The sequence below is a fragment of the Loxodonta africana genome, chromosome 4, assembly GCF_030014295.1.
Source record: "Loxodonta africana isolate mLoxAfr1 chromosome 4, mLoxAfr1.hap2, whole genome shotgun sequence".
NCBI classification, from domain to species: Eukaryota; Metazoa; Chordata; class Mammalia; order Proboscidea; family Elephantidae; genus Loxodonta; species Loxodonta africana.
Window position 1 is genome coordinate 81,975,344 of NC_087345.1, and position 17,029 is coordinate 81,992,372.

Genomic DNA, 17,029 nt, shown 5'->3' on the forward strand with positions numbered 1-17,029 from the left:
AGAGAGCAGAGGTGCCATCCCGGTGGGCCTGGAAGGAAGAACCGAAGCCCAGGGCTAAGGGACCTCCACCCAGAATCTACAGCGTGTGACCAGCACCCAGAATCTGGAGGGCAGGGCCTTTGTTTAACAGTCTTAGATAGCAGAGGACACTTTTCAAGATTTGAGAGCTAACATACCGTGTTCTGCTGGCTTGCCTGGTGCCTGTTGTACCCACTTTACTGTCAATTTCTTCCCTTTGTATTGAAGATGTCTACCTTGTGCCTGTTCCACCTTTGTACCTTGGAAGCAAATAACTTGTATTCCAGGTTTCAGAGATGAAGAGGAATTTTGGGATACATGATGGAGTGAATGTGTTTTACACGTGGGAAGGACATGAATTCCGGGGGGCTTAAAGGGTGGGATGTTATAGATTGAAACTTGTCTCCCCAAAATATGTGTCAGCTTGGCTAGGCCACGATTCCCAGTATTGAGTGCTTGTCATCCATTTTGTGATGATGTAATTATCCTAAGTGTTCTAAATCCTAGCCTCTGTTTTTTTTTTTTATGCCTATGATTGTGATCCTTTTTGGAAGTGAACTGTCTGTTATGCTAACGAGGAAGGATTAGAAGCAACTACGCTAATGAGGGAGGACATAATATACAGGATTATGTCGTATTTTGAGTCAATCTTTTTTGAGATATAGAAGAGAGGAGGGGGGCCTCATTAACACCAAGGAAGAAGAGCCAGGAGCAGAGTACATTCTTTGGACCCAGGGTTTCTGGTCTGAGAGGCCCTAGAGCAGGGAAGATTGGTGACCAAGACCTTCCTCGAGAGCGGACATAGAGAGAAAGGCTTCCCCTGGACCTGGCACCCTGAATTCGGAATTTTACCTTACATGGTAAGAGAATGAATTTCCGTTCATTAAAGCCATCCACTTGTGTTATTTCTCTTATAGCAGCACTAGATAACTAAGACACTGTATTCATGAAATAGTACATTTCTGATCATGTGTTTTCTAACTAAATATGATATACATCAAGAAAAAGTTTATTAAAACACAATAATACGGCCTTTCTTCAAATGAAACACACAGTGAAGAGGGTTGTAACAATAGATTTTACCAAAAGTTTCAGGGTGAAAAAATACTAATCTTACATGGATTCTCCAAAACAGTGAAAAGTAAAATAAAATAATTTACACACTTCTCAGCTAATATTAGAAAATTTGTTTTAACTTAGCACCAAAAGCTATGAAGGGCAATACAAAGAAGAAAGTATCGAAGGCAATCTTGCACTTAACCATCTATGAGCAGGAGAAAGCAGACGGTCCAGAAATGGCAGCATAGAAAATTAAAAAAATAATTTTATTCCAGTTAGCTGGGTAGTAATGAGCTTTATCAAAATGTCAAACATGTTCTGAAATCAGGCAGTTTTTTTCCCAGTTCTTGGGATCCATAACTTTCCATTAATTCATATTTCCAAGAGTAATTCATAGCATACCTGAAAAAAGATAACTAGAAAGAGAAAGGACAGAAACACAGACCAAATCATTAGGAGAACAACAAGTCCAGAATTTAAATACTGATAGTTCTCTTAAATATTGGGGAAAGGAACAAGTTTAGTGTGAGGGGAAAAGCAGGAGTTTTGTATTCAAATAAATTTTTCTTCAAAACCTACAACCCCACCATGTGACATCTGACTGGCCAATTCTCTGCTTCCCACTTTCCTCCTCTGTAAAATTAGGATGATTATTTTTTACACTGTATGAGATTTATGTCAAAGATAGATAAACTGTGTTAAGTGCCAAGCACAGCATCTAATTCAGGGAAATATAAAAATTCGACAAAGAAGACGAAATGGAATTCACATGGCATCAGACCACCTGCAGTGTCTGTGAGGACACGGATCCCACTGCCACCTATGCTGTTGCATTGTTGATTCCACTGTTGATTCATTAGTAACATTTTCAATTGGGTCACCAAGGACTATTTTGTTGTTCAACTCAGATGTTCCCTGTGAACTGGTAGCAAATGAAACACATAAAAGTTGCTACTGTAGAATATACAGGTAAACCTGTCTCCCTGCCCCAGGAGATCAGATGTACTTCTCTGCCAAACCCAGGGAGAAAAGTTCCTTTTACTCTGCACCACTCTTTTGTTCCTTTTGAGCTAACAGACTACTGGGAAATCAGCAATCAGGTGCCATTTGAGATGTGGCAAGGGAAGAGGAGGCTGAAACTCGTCACAATGTATTAGGAGCAATGAAATCTAGGTGAACACTGTCTGATGTAAGACTTACTTGAGAGAGAGAAAGTATATGTGTGTGTGTGTACATGTGTCACATGTATTGAAAAAGGTCAAGGCAGCAGTGAAGAGAGGTGAAATGTGAGTTAGGGACTGAAGAAACTCAAAGCTCCTCACCAGCATCATACTCTTCAAATTTTGGTTCCATCAAGGACCCCTGTTAAAGCACTGCCAGAAAAGTAAGTATGCAATTCTCATGACAGACTTTTCCACATTCTCTAAACAGGGAGGGTAAGAAATGTGGAATTCAGTTAACTGCAATTGTTATTGCAAAAACAGAATCAACAGTTAGTTTCAAATTGTTGTTATTCTGAATAAACCTGATATTAGAATTTCCCTGCCATCATCACTTTATCCTTTGAAAGGGCCACCCATAAACATCAGTTGAGGAGATTTTAATATTTAAGAGGCAAAATATGAAAGAGGCAAAGACACTTCCCCCCAATAATATCCTCTGTTGTTGTTTTGTTTAGGTGTCTGCGATCTGATTTCCAACTCATAGCAATTCCATATGATGGAACATAGCTGCTAATGAGGTTTCCTGGGCAGTAATCTTTATAGATGCCGATCACCAGGGTTTTTTCCATGATGCTGCTGACCGGGTTCCAGTCATCAACATTTCAGTTAGCACCCAAGTGCTTCACCATTGCACCACCAGGGCTCCATTAAAGATATCTTCTAGTGTTACAGAAATCAAATAATACAAATTACATTATGGAGAATCTGGCCTTATTATGGACCTGTTATTTTAATACCTTCTGCCACTGTGGGTAGCTAACCAATAGGTCGGCAGTTTAAATTTACCATCTGCTCCTTGGAAACCCAATGGGGTGGTTCTACTCTGTCCTATAGAATTGCTGTGAGTTCGAATCAGAATCCACTCCATGGCAAGGGGGTTGATTTGGCCACTTTGGGAATGGAGGGTGGTGGCGTTCATTTCTAGAATTTCAAATGTTCCAGACCATAGCATGCCTTCTTCCAAATGAAGACTGAATGAGGCTTGTCCCGGACACACGTAAGATCAAGGTGCCTGAAATAAATAAAAGAACTCATTAAATAGGAAATCAATACAAGAGAAAAACTGAACTCAATCACCCTTACAGCTCCCAAAGTGAAAGGGACAGGAGGTAGCTTTGCATATGTTAAGTCTTCAAGGGCTGCTTAACGAGAAACACTACCTACGGGAAGGTGGTAAAATGCATTGCTTACTTTATTGTTTCAAATATGAGCCAAATTAAAAAAAAAAATGTGACTTTCTATGCTCACAGCAAGCTCTGCTATTTAAACCAAAGGAGACCATGATATGGATGTAGGTGGACAAAGCAGCCTTAGACCCAAATGCTCTGCCACTACAAGCTTAGCTTGTTTTTAGAAGTAAAGTGGACTGAAAAACTTCAGTAATTAAGAGAAGACTATATTAGTTGTTTAACGCATTAAATTAAAGGACCCTCAAATGCTCATGTCGTTTTTTTCACAAGTCATTTCCCTCAAAATTAGAGAATAAAACCAAATCAAACCTATTGCCATTCAGTCGATTCCGACTCAAAGTGACCCTCTAGGACAGAGTAGAACGACCCCATAGAGTTTCCAAAGAGCACCTGGTAGATTTGAACTGCTGACCTTTTGGTTGCCAGCTGTAGCACTTAACCACTATACCAGCGGGTTTTCCCAAATTAGATGAGAGGAGTTTTAAAACTCATAACAGGCAATAACATTAAAGCCTAAGAACTTTATAGCAGAGGGAAGGTTGAAGGAAGAACATCAATAGCCAGTATAAGGATAGAAAGTACAACTGTTAACACAATCAGCTGCTAAACAAAAGGCTGGCAGTTTGATTCCTCCAAGAGGCTCCTTAGAAGAAAAGCCTAGAAATCTACTTCCAAAAATTCAACCATTGAAAACTCTATGGAGCACAATTCAAATTAGACACAAATGCAGTCACAATGTGTCAGAATTGACTCAATAGCAATTGGTATTGGTAACATGATAGGAGGGAAAGAAGAAAGGAAAGAGAATTCGGTGTGTGAAATGACCCTGACCTATCACTCAGTCCTGCCTATGAAAATCTTCGCTCTGCAGCTTCCTAGTGCTTGGCAAGATACCACCTCTCCACTAAACTGTTTCTACCATGATCTGAAGTGGGTTTCCTGGACATAAACATGTCTATGAACCCTGAAGAATACAACTTGCTAACTCAGCTGTGAGTGCTGATGTTACAAACTCTAAATCCTCCCCCCACCCAAAACAAAAAAAACACTGCCATTGCGTCAAATCCGACACATAGCCACCCCGCAGGACAGAGTAGACCTGCTCCTTAGGGTTTCCAAGGCTGGAAATATTTACGCAAGCAGACTGCCACAGCTTTCTTCCACGGAGTAGCTGGTAGCTTTGAACTGATGAACTTTTGGTTAGCAGCCAAGTGATTTGTCCACTGTGCCACCAGGGCTCCCACATAATAGCCTACAACAACTGAGTGAGGACAGTAAAATACAAATCACCACTAAGAGAGATTGCCAAGGAAAAGGCGTGGAGTAGTTATTGCCCTAAAATGAAGTTGCATTTTCACCGTTATCGCATATCACTATATCCCTAAAAAGCATGCCCTAAAATGAAATATTATCTCCCATCAAAAGACGGAAAGCTCCTTTGGAGACACGCTTATTCATGGTTAGTTCTTCAGACTCTGATATTAAATATTTACCTGAATAAGTGAATTTTTATTATTTACTTGAGCAGCAGAAAAGAAGACAAAACTACTTAATGCATTTTTAATTCTCAATTGGGAGCACACACATTGGGTAGTATTGGGTACATAGGTTTTCCCTACAAAATTGCTCAATTTATAATCAATTCCACAAACAAAACACAAAGACATCTTAAGAACCAATGTATTATTTTCAAGTAACTGTAACCCAAGAGACAATGCATTTACCAGCTCTTCTTTTGCAGAATGGGTACTTGAAGCACCTGTTTGCAACATGAATCGCAACAAAGGCAAGTTTTGATTTGAAGGAGAACAGATCTCCCTGAGCCATCCTCCCCCACAACTAATGGGATTCCTGAAAAAAACATGTGCAGGGAGGCATGAAACTCCTGGGAGGACTTGAAAATGGTAACCTTCAAGGAAACTGTGAGTTTTACAAAACTTATTTATAAAAATTAGTCCATTTAGCCAGTTTATTAATGGATGATGCTTGAGCAAGTTATATTTCTCAAGAACTCAGAGAATATAAGCAGCGAGGTTAGAGGGCTGGTGGGAAATTAGTGGGGAGAGGCAATTTGAAGGGAGGAACAGCAGCAATTGTTGAAAGGAGAGGTCACTAAGATATTCAGAGACAGATTCTGAAGACTGCTGCTCAGAAGAGCAGGGAGGTCAATCTCACCGGTAGGGAGAGCAAGTACCACAGACCATTCCCTCTGGGATCTGGCCACTCCCCCAAACTCCATGACAGGCTTCCTCAGGTTTGTTCTCAGGTCCCAGGAAAAGGTTTCTTGTAACTCTTCAGGAAACCCTCTACCTAAAAAACACTTTTACTGGTTTAAAAGTGCTTTCATGTACTTAAAAGCAGAAAATACACAACAAAGATACACCTTTGTATTTTAAACTTTTTGTTCCTAATTTGGGATCATTCTAAGTGCAAAGCTATTATCCAGCCCTTTGCAGTTATTTTATTTCAAAATACAGCCAGAGACCAGAATAAAATACTCCTTGACAAATTCTTCTCTGTTACAAAAGTGGAGCTGAAAAGAAGGCCGGGAAAAGCAAAGAAAAAGGAGGCAGAAGAAAAAAATGACAAGAATAATGGAATAACCTGTAACATTGATCAGACCTATGTCCCGAGACAATGATAATGAGAAACACTGTATGAAACGAGATGCACGATTGCTGCTGCGTGTTTTCATTTGACATCTGTGTAAATATCATTTCTAATAAGGGAATTATAGGCCTTTGGTTCATATTTAAATATTTCCAGTAAAATTCTACAATCCAAATGCCAAATGCATTACATTAATACTGATTGCGTCTTTACTTCATGCTCCATGCTGACGTCTTATATTGCTTGTGTCTTCAAGTCCAATCATTTTTGACTTGACACAGGAGGTCATGACAAATCACACAGTAATAACAACATTCATCCTGCTGGGGATGACGGAGGACCCAAAATTACAAATCGTGCTTTTGGTATTTTTATTTCTCACCTACTTTTTGTGTGTGGCTGGGAACATGGCAATTATCACTCTCACACTTTTGGATTCCCATCTTCAAACTCCCATGTATTTTTTTCTCCGAAATTTCTCTTTCTTAGAAGTCTCATTCACCTCTGTCTGTATTCCCAGATTCCTGTACAGCCTGACAACTGGAGATAAAACTTGTACCTATAATGCTTGTGCCACGCAATTGTTTTTTGGTATCCTCTTTGGAGCAACTGAGTTTTTTCTCTTTGCTGCCATGGCCTATGATCGCTACGTGGCCATCTGTAAGCCCCTACATTACACAACCATCATGAGCAACAAGCTCTGCACTACACTCGTTCTCTGCTGTTGGGGTGCTGGCCTGCTGATTATTGCCCTCCCTCTTGGCATGGGTCTCCAGCTGGAATTCTGTGACTCCAATCTCATTGATAGTTTTGCTTGTGACGCATATCCTATTCTACAGATCACCTGTTCCGACACAGAGCTTATAGAAAAGGTTGTTTTGGCTTTTGCTGTGCTAACACTGATTTCTACCCTACTGGGTGTGCTTCTCTCCTACACATACATCATCAGCACCATTCTAAAATTCCCTTCTGCCCAACAAAGGAAAAAGGCCTTTTCCACCTGTTCTTCTCACATGATTGTGGTTTCCATGAGCTATGGCAGTTCCATCTTTGCCTACATTAAACCTTCAGGAAAGGAAGGAATAGCCCTTAATAAGGTGGTGGGGCTGCTCTTAACCTCAGTTGTCCCTCTGCTTAATCCTTTCATTTATACACTACGAAACAAGCAGGTAAAGGAAGCCTTCAAAGACACCGTGAAAAGAATTGCATTTCTCATAAAGAAGTAAGAGATTGTGGATGTTTTCAGGGTAACTTTTGTTTAAATCTAGATAACCCGTGAAAGTTTTACATGAATTTGCCAAATATAAACTTCCTATTCTGTAGATTTGTCAAACTACCTATCCCTGTGAACATTTTTCTCTCATAATTAGGAAAAAAAAAAATCAAGGTACTCAGTTCTCTTTCGTATCTATTCGCTTTGGTTTTACCATTAATGCATTCATCTAAGACTAGTTTTGCAAGGTACCCAGTATTGTAAAATGGAAATCAAATAAATAAAATCCAATTCTGTGGCCATGTGGTCTGCTCGTGATGTGGGTTTTAAAAGCCCAGGGAACATTTTCCCTTTGAGAACACTTCAATGCCTAACTTCCAATTTTTCATGAGTAATTAAAAATTATTTACTGAAGCATAAAATATGATACAGGACAAAATTTTTTACTCCAAAGCTGTTCTTTCATTTTGAATTTTGCAAGATATTTCTGGATTATTTTCTGGTCCATTTTCAGGATTAATTAGAAGGAGTTAATGGGACAATCATAAAGATTGTGCAGAGAACTTTCATCTTTCTTTTAAACTAATTTATTCACAAAAATAGTTTCTACTGGCTTATGTGAAAATTATTTGGATTTAGTTCTTCCTGATATATAATAAAAGTAGAGAAAAGAAGGAACCCCTTTCAAGCGTTGGGTGTCTTTTGCTTACACCGACAGTGTTTACAAGTCTCAAGGAGAAAAAGCCCTGAATTTGGAGACAAGATATCTGCACGTTGGTTGAATAACTTCTTCAACTACCCAGAATTCCATTATACCTTGTGTAATGAAAGTGTTCACAGTCAAAAAGATTAAGAAGGAGGCGGGGCCAAGATGGCGGACTAGGTGGACGCTACCGCGGATCCCTCTTGCAAAAAAGACTTGGAAAAACAAGTGAATGGATCACATACATAACAATCTACGAACTCTGAACAACAAACACAGATTTAGAGATGGAGAACGAACAAATACGGGGAGACAGTGATTGTTTTCAGAGCCAGGAGCCAGTGTACCAGGCAGGTGACCTTCGGAGCCCGATTTGGGGCAGAGCCCAGGGGGACAGACGGTACAGACCAGGGGCCCAGCCCTAGCCCCCAAACTCATCCGGGACCAAGTCCAGATGGTTGGCGCAGGCGGCGTGGCGGTGCAACCGGTGGGAGAAGTCCCCGGGAGGCAGTGACTGGTCTTGGAGCGGGGAGAGCAGCATCCCTGCCGGGGAGCCATCCCGCCGGGAGTTTGGCTGGGAGCGGGCGGGGCGTGAGCACGGGGACCAGCTATATTCCCCTGAATTGGCCCCGGAGGGGGGCCCCAGCCGTTCGTTCGGGCAGCGCCCACCCAGTTCGCGCGAGCGGCGTGGCGTGCTGGAGGGAGAAGTCCCCGGGAGGCAGTGGCTGGTCTTGGAGTGGGGAGAGCGGCATCCCAGCCGGGACGTGCAGTCGCGACTCAGGCGCGAGGACTTGCTCCGCTCTCCTGAGGTGACCCCGGGGGGGGGGAGCCCACCCGGATCGCGGAAGCGGCACGGGGAGTCCCCGGGAGGCAGCGATGGATTTTGGAGATGGGAGTGCACCATCCCAGTAGGAGAGCCTTAACCTTGGGGTGGGGCTGACAGCGGAGGATCTGACCGTGACGCCAGCGGGCCAGACCCCCTCGGGGGCAATCTCCACACAGCCAGTACATATAGGCGACGCGCCACGCGGAAATCTCAGATATAAGAGTCATTCCAAGTAAGACAAACAACTCTGGCTATATTCTGATGTGCTAAACTCCTAGCTCTCTGATCCCTCCCCCACCCTCCCCAGGCGGCTCCATTAACATCCGAATAGCCTGTGCCAGAGGGAGAACTCTGATAGGGATCTGACTGCATTTTTTTTAGCGGATTTTCTGGAAAAACTAGTTTCCCAGTGATGGCTCGGAGACAGCAGTCCATATCAAACCACATAAAGAAGCAGACCATGACAGCTTCTCCAACCCCCCAAACAAAAGAATCAAAATCTTTCCCAAATGAAGATACAATCCTGGAATTATCAGATACAGAATATAAAAAACTACTTTACAGAATGCTTAAAGACATCACAAATGAAATAAGGCAAACTGCAGAAAAAGCCAAGGAACACACTGATAAAACTGTTGAAGAACTCAAAAAGATTATTCAAGAACATAGTGGAAAAATTAATAAGTTGCAAGAATCCATAGAGAGACAGCATGTAGAAATCCAAAAGATTAACAATAAAATTACAGAATTAGACAACACAATAGGAAGTCAGAGAAGCAGACTCGAGCAATTAGAATGTAGCCTGGGACATCTGGAGGACCAGGGAATCAACACCAACATAGCTGAAAAAAAATCAGATAAAAGAATTAAAAAAAATGAAGAAACCCTAAGAATCATGTGGGACTCTATCAAGAAGGATAACTTGTGGGTGATTGGAGTCCCAGAACAGGGAGGGGGGACAGAAAACATGGAGAAAATAGTTGAAGAACTCCTGACACAAAACTTCCCTGACATCATGAAAGACGAAAGGATATCTATCCAAGATGCTCATCGAACCCCATTTAAGATTGATCCAAAAAGAAAAACACCAAGACATATTATCATCAAACTTGCCAAAACCAAAGATAAATAGAAAATTTTAAAAGCAGCCAGGGAGAAAAGAAAGGTTTCCTTCAAGGGAGAATCAATAAGAATAAGTTCAGACTACTCAGCAGAAACCATGCGGGCAAGAAGGGAATGGGACGACGTATACAGAGCACTGAAGGAGAAAAACTGCCAACCAAGGATCATATATCCAGCAAAACTCTCTCTGAAATATGAAGGAGAAATTAAGATATTTACAGATAAACACAAGTTTAGAGAATTTGCAAAAACCAAACCAAGGCTACAAGAAATGCTAAAGGAGATTGTTTGGTCAGATGACCAATAATATCAGGTACCAGCACAATACAAGGTCACAAAACAGAACGTCCTGATATCTACTCAAATAGGGAAAGCACAAAAACAAACAAACTAAGATTAATTCTAAAAAATAAATAAATAAACAAAATAATACACGTAACAGGGATTCATGGAAATCAATAGACAAAAGATCACAATAATCAAAAAGAGGGACTAAATACAGGAGGCATTAAACTGCCAGATGGAGAGTGATACAAGGCGATATAGAACGATACAAGTTAGGTTTTTACTTAGACAAATAGGGGTAAATAATAAGGTAACCACAAAAAGGAATATCAACTCCATAACTCAAGAAAAAAGCCAAGAAAAAAGTAACGACTCAACTAACATAAAATAAAACATTACGAAAATGAGGATCTCACAATCTACTAAGAAAAATGTCTCAGCACAAAAACGTATGTGGAAAAATGAAATGGCCAACAACACACATGAAAAGGCATCAAAATGACAGCACTAAAAACTTATTTATCTATAATTATGCTGAATGTAAATGGACTAAATGCACCAATAAAGAGACAGAGAGTCACGGACTGGATAAAAAAACACGATCCATCTATATGCTGCCTACAAGAGACACACCTTAGACTTAGAGACACAAACAAACTACAACTCAAAGGATGGAAAAAAATATATCAAGCAAACAATAAGCAAAAAAGAAAAGGAGTAGCAATATTAATTTCTGACAAAATAGACTTTAGACTTAAATCCACCACAAAGGATAAAGAAGGACACTATATAATGATAAAAGGGACAATTGATCAGGAAGACATAACCATATTAAATATTTATGCATCCAATGACAGGGCTGCAAGATACATAAATCAAATTTTAACAGAATTGAAAAGTGAGATAGACACCTCCACATTTATAGTAGGAGACTTCAACACACCACTTTCGGAGAAGGACAGGACATCCAGTAAGAAGCTCAATAGAGACACGGAAGACCTACTTACAACAATCAACCAACTTGACCTCATTGACTTATACAGAACTCTCCACCCAACTGCTGCAAAATATACTTTTTTTTCTAGCGCACATGGAACATTCTCTAGAATAGACCACATATTAGGTCATAAAACAAATCTTTGCAGAGTCCAAAACATTGAAATATTACAAAGCATCTTCTCAGACCACAAGGCAATGAAACTAGAAATCAATAACAGAAAAACTAGGGAAAAGAAATCAAATACTTGGAAAATGAACAATACCCTCCTGAAAAAAGACTGGGTTATGGAAGACATCAAGGAGGGAATAAGGAAATTCTTAGAAAGCAACGAGAATGAAAATACTTCCTATCAAAACCTCTGAGACACAGCAAAAGCAGTGCTCAGAGGCCAATTTATATCGATAAATGCACACATACAAAAAGAAGAAAGAGCCAAAATCAGAGAACTGTCCCTACAACTTGAACAAATAGAAAGTGAGCAACAAAAGAATCCATCGGGCACCAGAAGAAAACAAATAATAAAAATTAGAGCTGAACTAAATGAATTAGAGAACAGAAAAACAATTGAAAGAATTAACAAAGCCAAAAGCTGGTTCTTTGAAAAAATTAACAAAATTGATAAACCATTGGCTAGACTGACTAAAGCAAAACAGGAAACAAATAACCCGAATAAGAAATGAGAAGGACCGCATCACAACAGAGCCAAATGAAATTAAAAGAATCATTTCAGATTACTACGAAAAATTGTACTCCAACAAATTTGAAAACCTAGAAGAAATGGATGAATTTTTGGAAAAACACTACCTACCTAAACTAACACATTCAGAAGTAGAACAACTAAATAGACCCATAACAAAAAAAGAGATTGAAACGGTAATCAAAAAACTTCCAACAAAAAAAAGTCCTGGCCCGGACGGCTTCACTGCAGAGTTCTACCAAACCTTCAGAGAAGACTTAACACCACTACTACTGAAGGTATTTCAAAGCATAGAAAAAGACGAATACTACCCAACTCATTCTATGAAGCTACCATCTCCCTGATACCAAAAACAGGTAAAGACATTACAAAAAAAAAAAATTTTAGACCTATATCCCTCATGAACATAGATGCAAAAATCCTCAACAAAATTCTAGCCAATAGAATTCAACAAGACATCAAAAAAATAATTCACCCTGATCAAGTGGGATTTATACCAGGTATGCAAGGCTGGTTTAATACCAGAAAAACCATTAATGTAATCCATCACATAAATAAAACAAAAGATAAAAACCACATGATCTTATCAATAGATGCAGAAAAGGCATTTGACAAAGTTCAACACCCATTTATGATAAAAACTCTTACCAAAATAGGAATTGAAGGAAAATTCCTCAACATAATAAAGGGCATCTATGCAAAGCCAACAGCCAATATCACTCTAAATGGAGAGAACCTGAAAGCATTTCCCTTGAGAACGAGAACCAGAGAAGGATGCCCTTTATCACTGCTCTTATTCAACATCGTACTTGAAGTCCTAGCCAGGGCAATTAGGCTAGACAAAGAAATAAAGGGTATCCGGATTGGCAAGGAGGAAGTAAAGCTATCACTATTTGCAGATGACATGATCATATACACGGAAAACCCCAAGGAATCCTCCAGAAAACTACTGAAACTAATAGAAGAGTTTGGCAGAGTCTCAGGTTATAAAATAAACATACAAAAATCACTTGGATTCCTCTACATCAGCAAAAAGAACACCAAAGAGGAAATCACCAAATCAATACCATTCACAGTAGCCCCCAAGAAGATAAAATACTTAGGAATAAATCTTACCAAGGATGTAAAAGACCTGTACAAAGAAAACTACAAAGCTCTACTACAAGAAATTCAAAAGGACATACTTAAGTGGAAAAACATACCCTGCTCATGGATAGGAAGACTTAACATAGTAAAAATGTCTATTCTACCAAAAGCCATCTATACATATAACGCACTTCCAATCCAAATTCCAATGTCATATTTTAAGGGGATAGAGAAACAAATCACCAATTTCATATGGAAGGGAAAGAACCCCCGGATAAGCAAAGCATCACTGAAAAAGAAGAAGAAAGTGGGAGGCCTCACTCTACCTGATTTCAGAACGTATTATACAGCTACAGTAGTCAAAACAGCCTGGTACTGGTACAACAGGCACATAGACCAATGGAACAGAATTGAGAACCCAGATATAAATCCATCCATGTATGAGCAGCTGATATTTGACAAAGGACCAGTGTCAGTTAATTGGGGAAATGATAGTCTTTTTAACAAATGGTGCTGGCATAACTGGATATCCATTTGCAAAAGAATGAAACAGGACCCATACCTCACACCATGCACAAAAACTAACTCCAAGTGGATCAAAGACCTAAACATAAAGACTAAAACGATAAAGATCATGGAAGAAAAAATAGGGACAACCCTAGGATCCCTAATACAGGGCATAAACAGAATACAAAACATTACCAAAAATGATGAAGAGAAACCAGGTAACTGGGAGCTCCTAAAAATCAAACACCTATGCTCATCTAAAGACTTCACCAAAAGAGTAAAAAGACCACCTACAGACTGGGAAAGCATATTGAGCTATGACATCTCCGACCAGCACCTGATCTCTAAAATCTACATGATTCTGTCAAAACTCAACCACAAAAAGACAAACAACCCAATCAAGAAGTGGGCAAAGGATATGAACACACATTTCACTAAAGAAAATATTCAGGCAACCAACAGATACATGAGAAAATGCTCTCGATCATTAGCCATTAGAGAAATGCAAATTAAAATTACGATGAGATTCCATCTCACACCAACTAGACTGGCATTAATCCAAAAAACACAAAATAATAAATGTTGGAGAGGCTGCGGAGAGATTGGAACTCTCATACACTGCTGGTGGGAATGTAAAATGGTACAACCACTTTGGAAATCCATCTGGCGTTATCTTAAACAGTTAGAAATAGAACTACCGTACAACCCAGAAATCCCACTCCTCGGAATATACCCTAGAGATACAAGAGCCTTCACACAAACAGATATATGCACACCCATGTTATTGCAGCTTTGTTTACAATAGCAAAAAGCTCGAAGCAACCAAGGTGTCCATCAACGGATGAATGGGTAAATAAATTGTGGTATATTCACACAATGGAATAGTACGCATCGATAAAGAACAGTGACGAATCTCTGAAACATTTCATAACATGGAGGAATCTGGAAGGCATTATGCTGAGCGAAATGAGTCAGAGGCAAAAGGACAAATATTGTATAAGACCACTATTATAAGATCTTGAGAAATAGAAAAAACTGAGAAGAACACATACTTTTGTGGTTACGAGGGGGGGAGGGAGGGAGGGAGGTAGAGGGTTTTTTATTGATCAATCACTAGATAAGAACTGCTTTGGGTGAGGGGAAAGACAACACTCAATACAAGGAAGGTCAGCCCAATTGGACTGGACTAAAAGCAAAGAGGTTTCCGGGATAAAATGAATGCTTCAAAGGTCAGCAGACCAGGGGCTGGGGTCTGGGGAACATGGTTTGAGGGGACTTCTAAGTCAATTGGCAAAATAATTCTATTATGAAAACATTCTGCATCCCACTTTGAAATGTGGCATCTGGGGTCCTAAATGCTAACAAGCGGCCATCTAAGATACATCAGTTGGTCTCAACCCACCTGGAGCAAAGGAAAATGAAGAACACCAAGGTCACACAACAACTAAGAACCCAAGAGACAGAAAGGGCCACATGAACCAGAGACCTACATCATCCTGAGACCAGAAGAACTAGTTGGTGCCCGGCCACAATCGACGACTGCCCTGTCAGGGAGCACAACAGAGAACTCCTGAGGGAGCAGGAGATCAGTGGGATGCAGACCCCAAATTCTCATAAAAAGACCATACTTAATGGTCTGACTGCGACTGGAGGAATCCCGGCAGCAATGCTCCCCAGACCTTCTGTTGGCACAGGACGGGAACCATCCCTGAAGACAACTCATCAGACATGAAAGGGACTGGTCAGAGGGTGGGAGAGAGATGCTGATGAAGAGTGAGCTAATTAAATCAGGTGGACACTGGAGAGTGTGTTGGCAACTCTTGACTGGAGGGGGGATGGGAAGATAGAGAGAGAGGGAAGATGGCAAAATTGGCACGAAAGGAGAGACTGAAAGGGCTGACTCAATAGGGGGAGAGCAAGTGGGAGAAGGGAGTAAGATGCATGTAATCTTACATGTGACAGACTGGAATTGTAAATGTTCACTTGAAGCTTAATAAAAGTTAATTAAAAAAAAAGATTAATAAAAATAATAGGTATTGTTCCTAATTTGAGAAGAACATGTTAATGGACATTTGCTTGGCTAGAGTAGGCTGACTTCTGGAAATCAATTCCAAGCGAAGTGTTAAAAAAACTGAATGGACCTAAAGACGAAGGAGAAGAATAGATAAGGAGGGAGAACACTACAAGCAACCTGGACCTACCCATTGCCATAGAGTTGATTCTGACTCATAATGACCCTATAGGACACGGTAGAACTACCCCATAGGGTTTCCAAGGAGCTGCTGGTGGATTTGAACTGCTGACCTTTTGGTTAGCAGCCAAACCCTTAACCACTGCACCACCAGCACCCAACTTCAACTATTAATTCTTTCTGTAAGATACTAAAAGCCTCTGTCCACGTGCTTTCTTTCCGAAAATATTTTTTATATTTTAAATATGCATACAAATGTTATTTATGTTTAATGAATATCATCTCATGCTTAGATATAACTATTCAAAGTATGGCTAGTATTATACATAAAAAAATGGCTAGTATTATGCATAGTAGTATAGAAAATTCAAAGATGTAAATCTGCCTCATAGTAAGAACTTAATATACAAGACATACACCATGGAAAGTTAACAATACAAGAAATTTCACAAGGCAATAGATATTGAAGGGCCACATGTATGACACAGATCATGAGTGTTTTCAATAAAGAAAAAAGGTCTCTATGGTCGAGGCAAATAATGATACCTTTTATGTTATTTATTACATGCTGGACACTATTCCAATATGCAAGACAATAATAGAATACAATAACAGAAACAATTAAAATCCTATGCATTGTATATTATTATTATCAATATTATTCGACCTGTTATTATAATACCTTCTGCCACTTTGGGTAGCTAACCAATAGGTCAGCACTTCAAATTCACCACCTGCTCCTTGGAAACCCTATGGCGTGTTTCTACTCTATCCTATGGAATTGCTGTGAGTTCGAATCAGAATCCACTCTATGGCAAGGGGTTTGATTTGGCCACTTTGGGAAGGGAGGGCAGTGGCATTGTTTTCTTGAATTTCGAATGTTCCAGACCATAGGACGCCTTCTTCCAAGTGAAGACTGAATGAGGCTTGTCCCAGACACACGTAAGATCAAGGTGTCTGAAATAAATAAAAGAATGCATTAAATAGGAAATCAATACAAGAGAAAAACTGAACTCAATCACTCTTACAGTTCTCAAAGTGAAAGTGACAGGAGATAGCTTTGCATATGTTAAGTCTTCAAGGGCTGCTTAAAGAAAAACACTACCTATGGGAAGGTGGTAAAATGCATTGCTTACGTAATGAAATTGTTGTTTCAAATCTGACCAAATTTAAACAAAGAAAAAAATGTGACTTTCTATGCTCACAGCAACCTCTGCTATTTAAACCAAAGGAGACCATGATATGGATGTAGGTGGACAAAGCAGCCTTAGACCCAAATGCTCTGCCACTACAAGCTTA

General features: G+C 39.8%; 1 protein-coding gene across 1 annotated transcript; it reads left to right on the forward strand.

Annotated features, from left to right (window-relative positions):
- The first annotated feature begins 6,317 nt into the window (after positions 1 to 6,317).
- Positions 6,318 to 7,326, forward strand: LOC135231356 (olfactory receptor 6C2-like). The gene has a single exon (XM_064285225.1). The coding sequence runs from the start codon at positions 6,388 to 6,390 to the stop codon at positions 7,324 to 7,326; it is 939 nt and encodes a 312-aa protein (XP_064141295.1). The 5' UTR covers positions 6,318 to 6,387.
- The last annotated feature ends 9,703 nt before the right edge of the window (positions 7,327 to 17,029 follow it).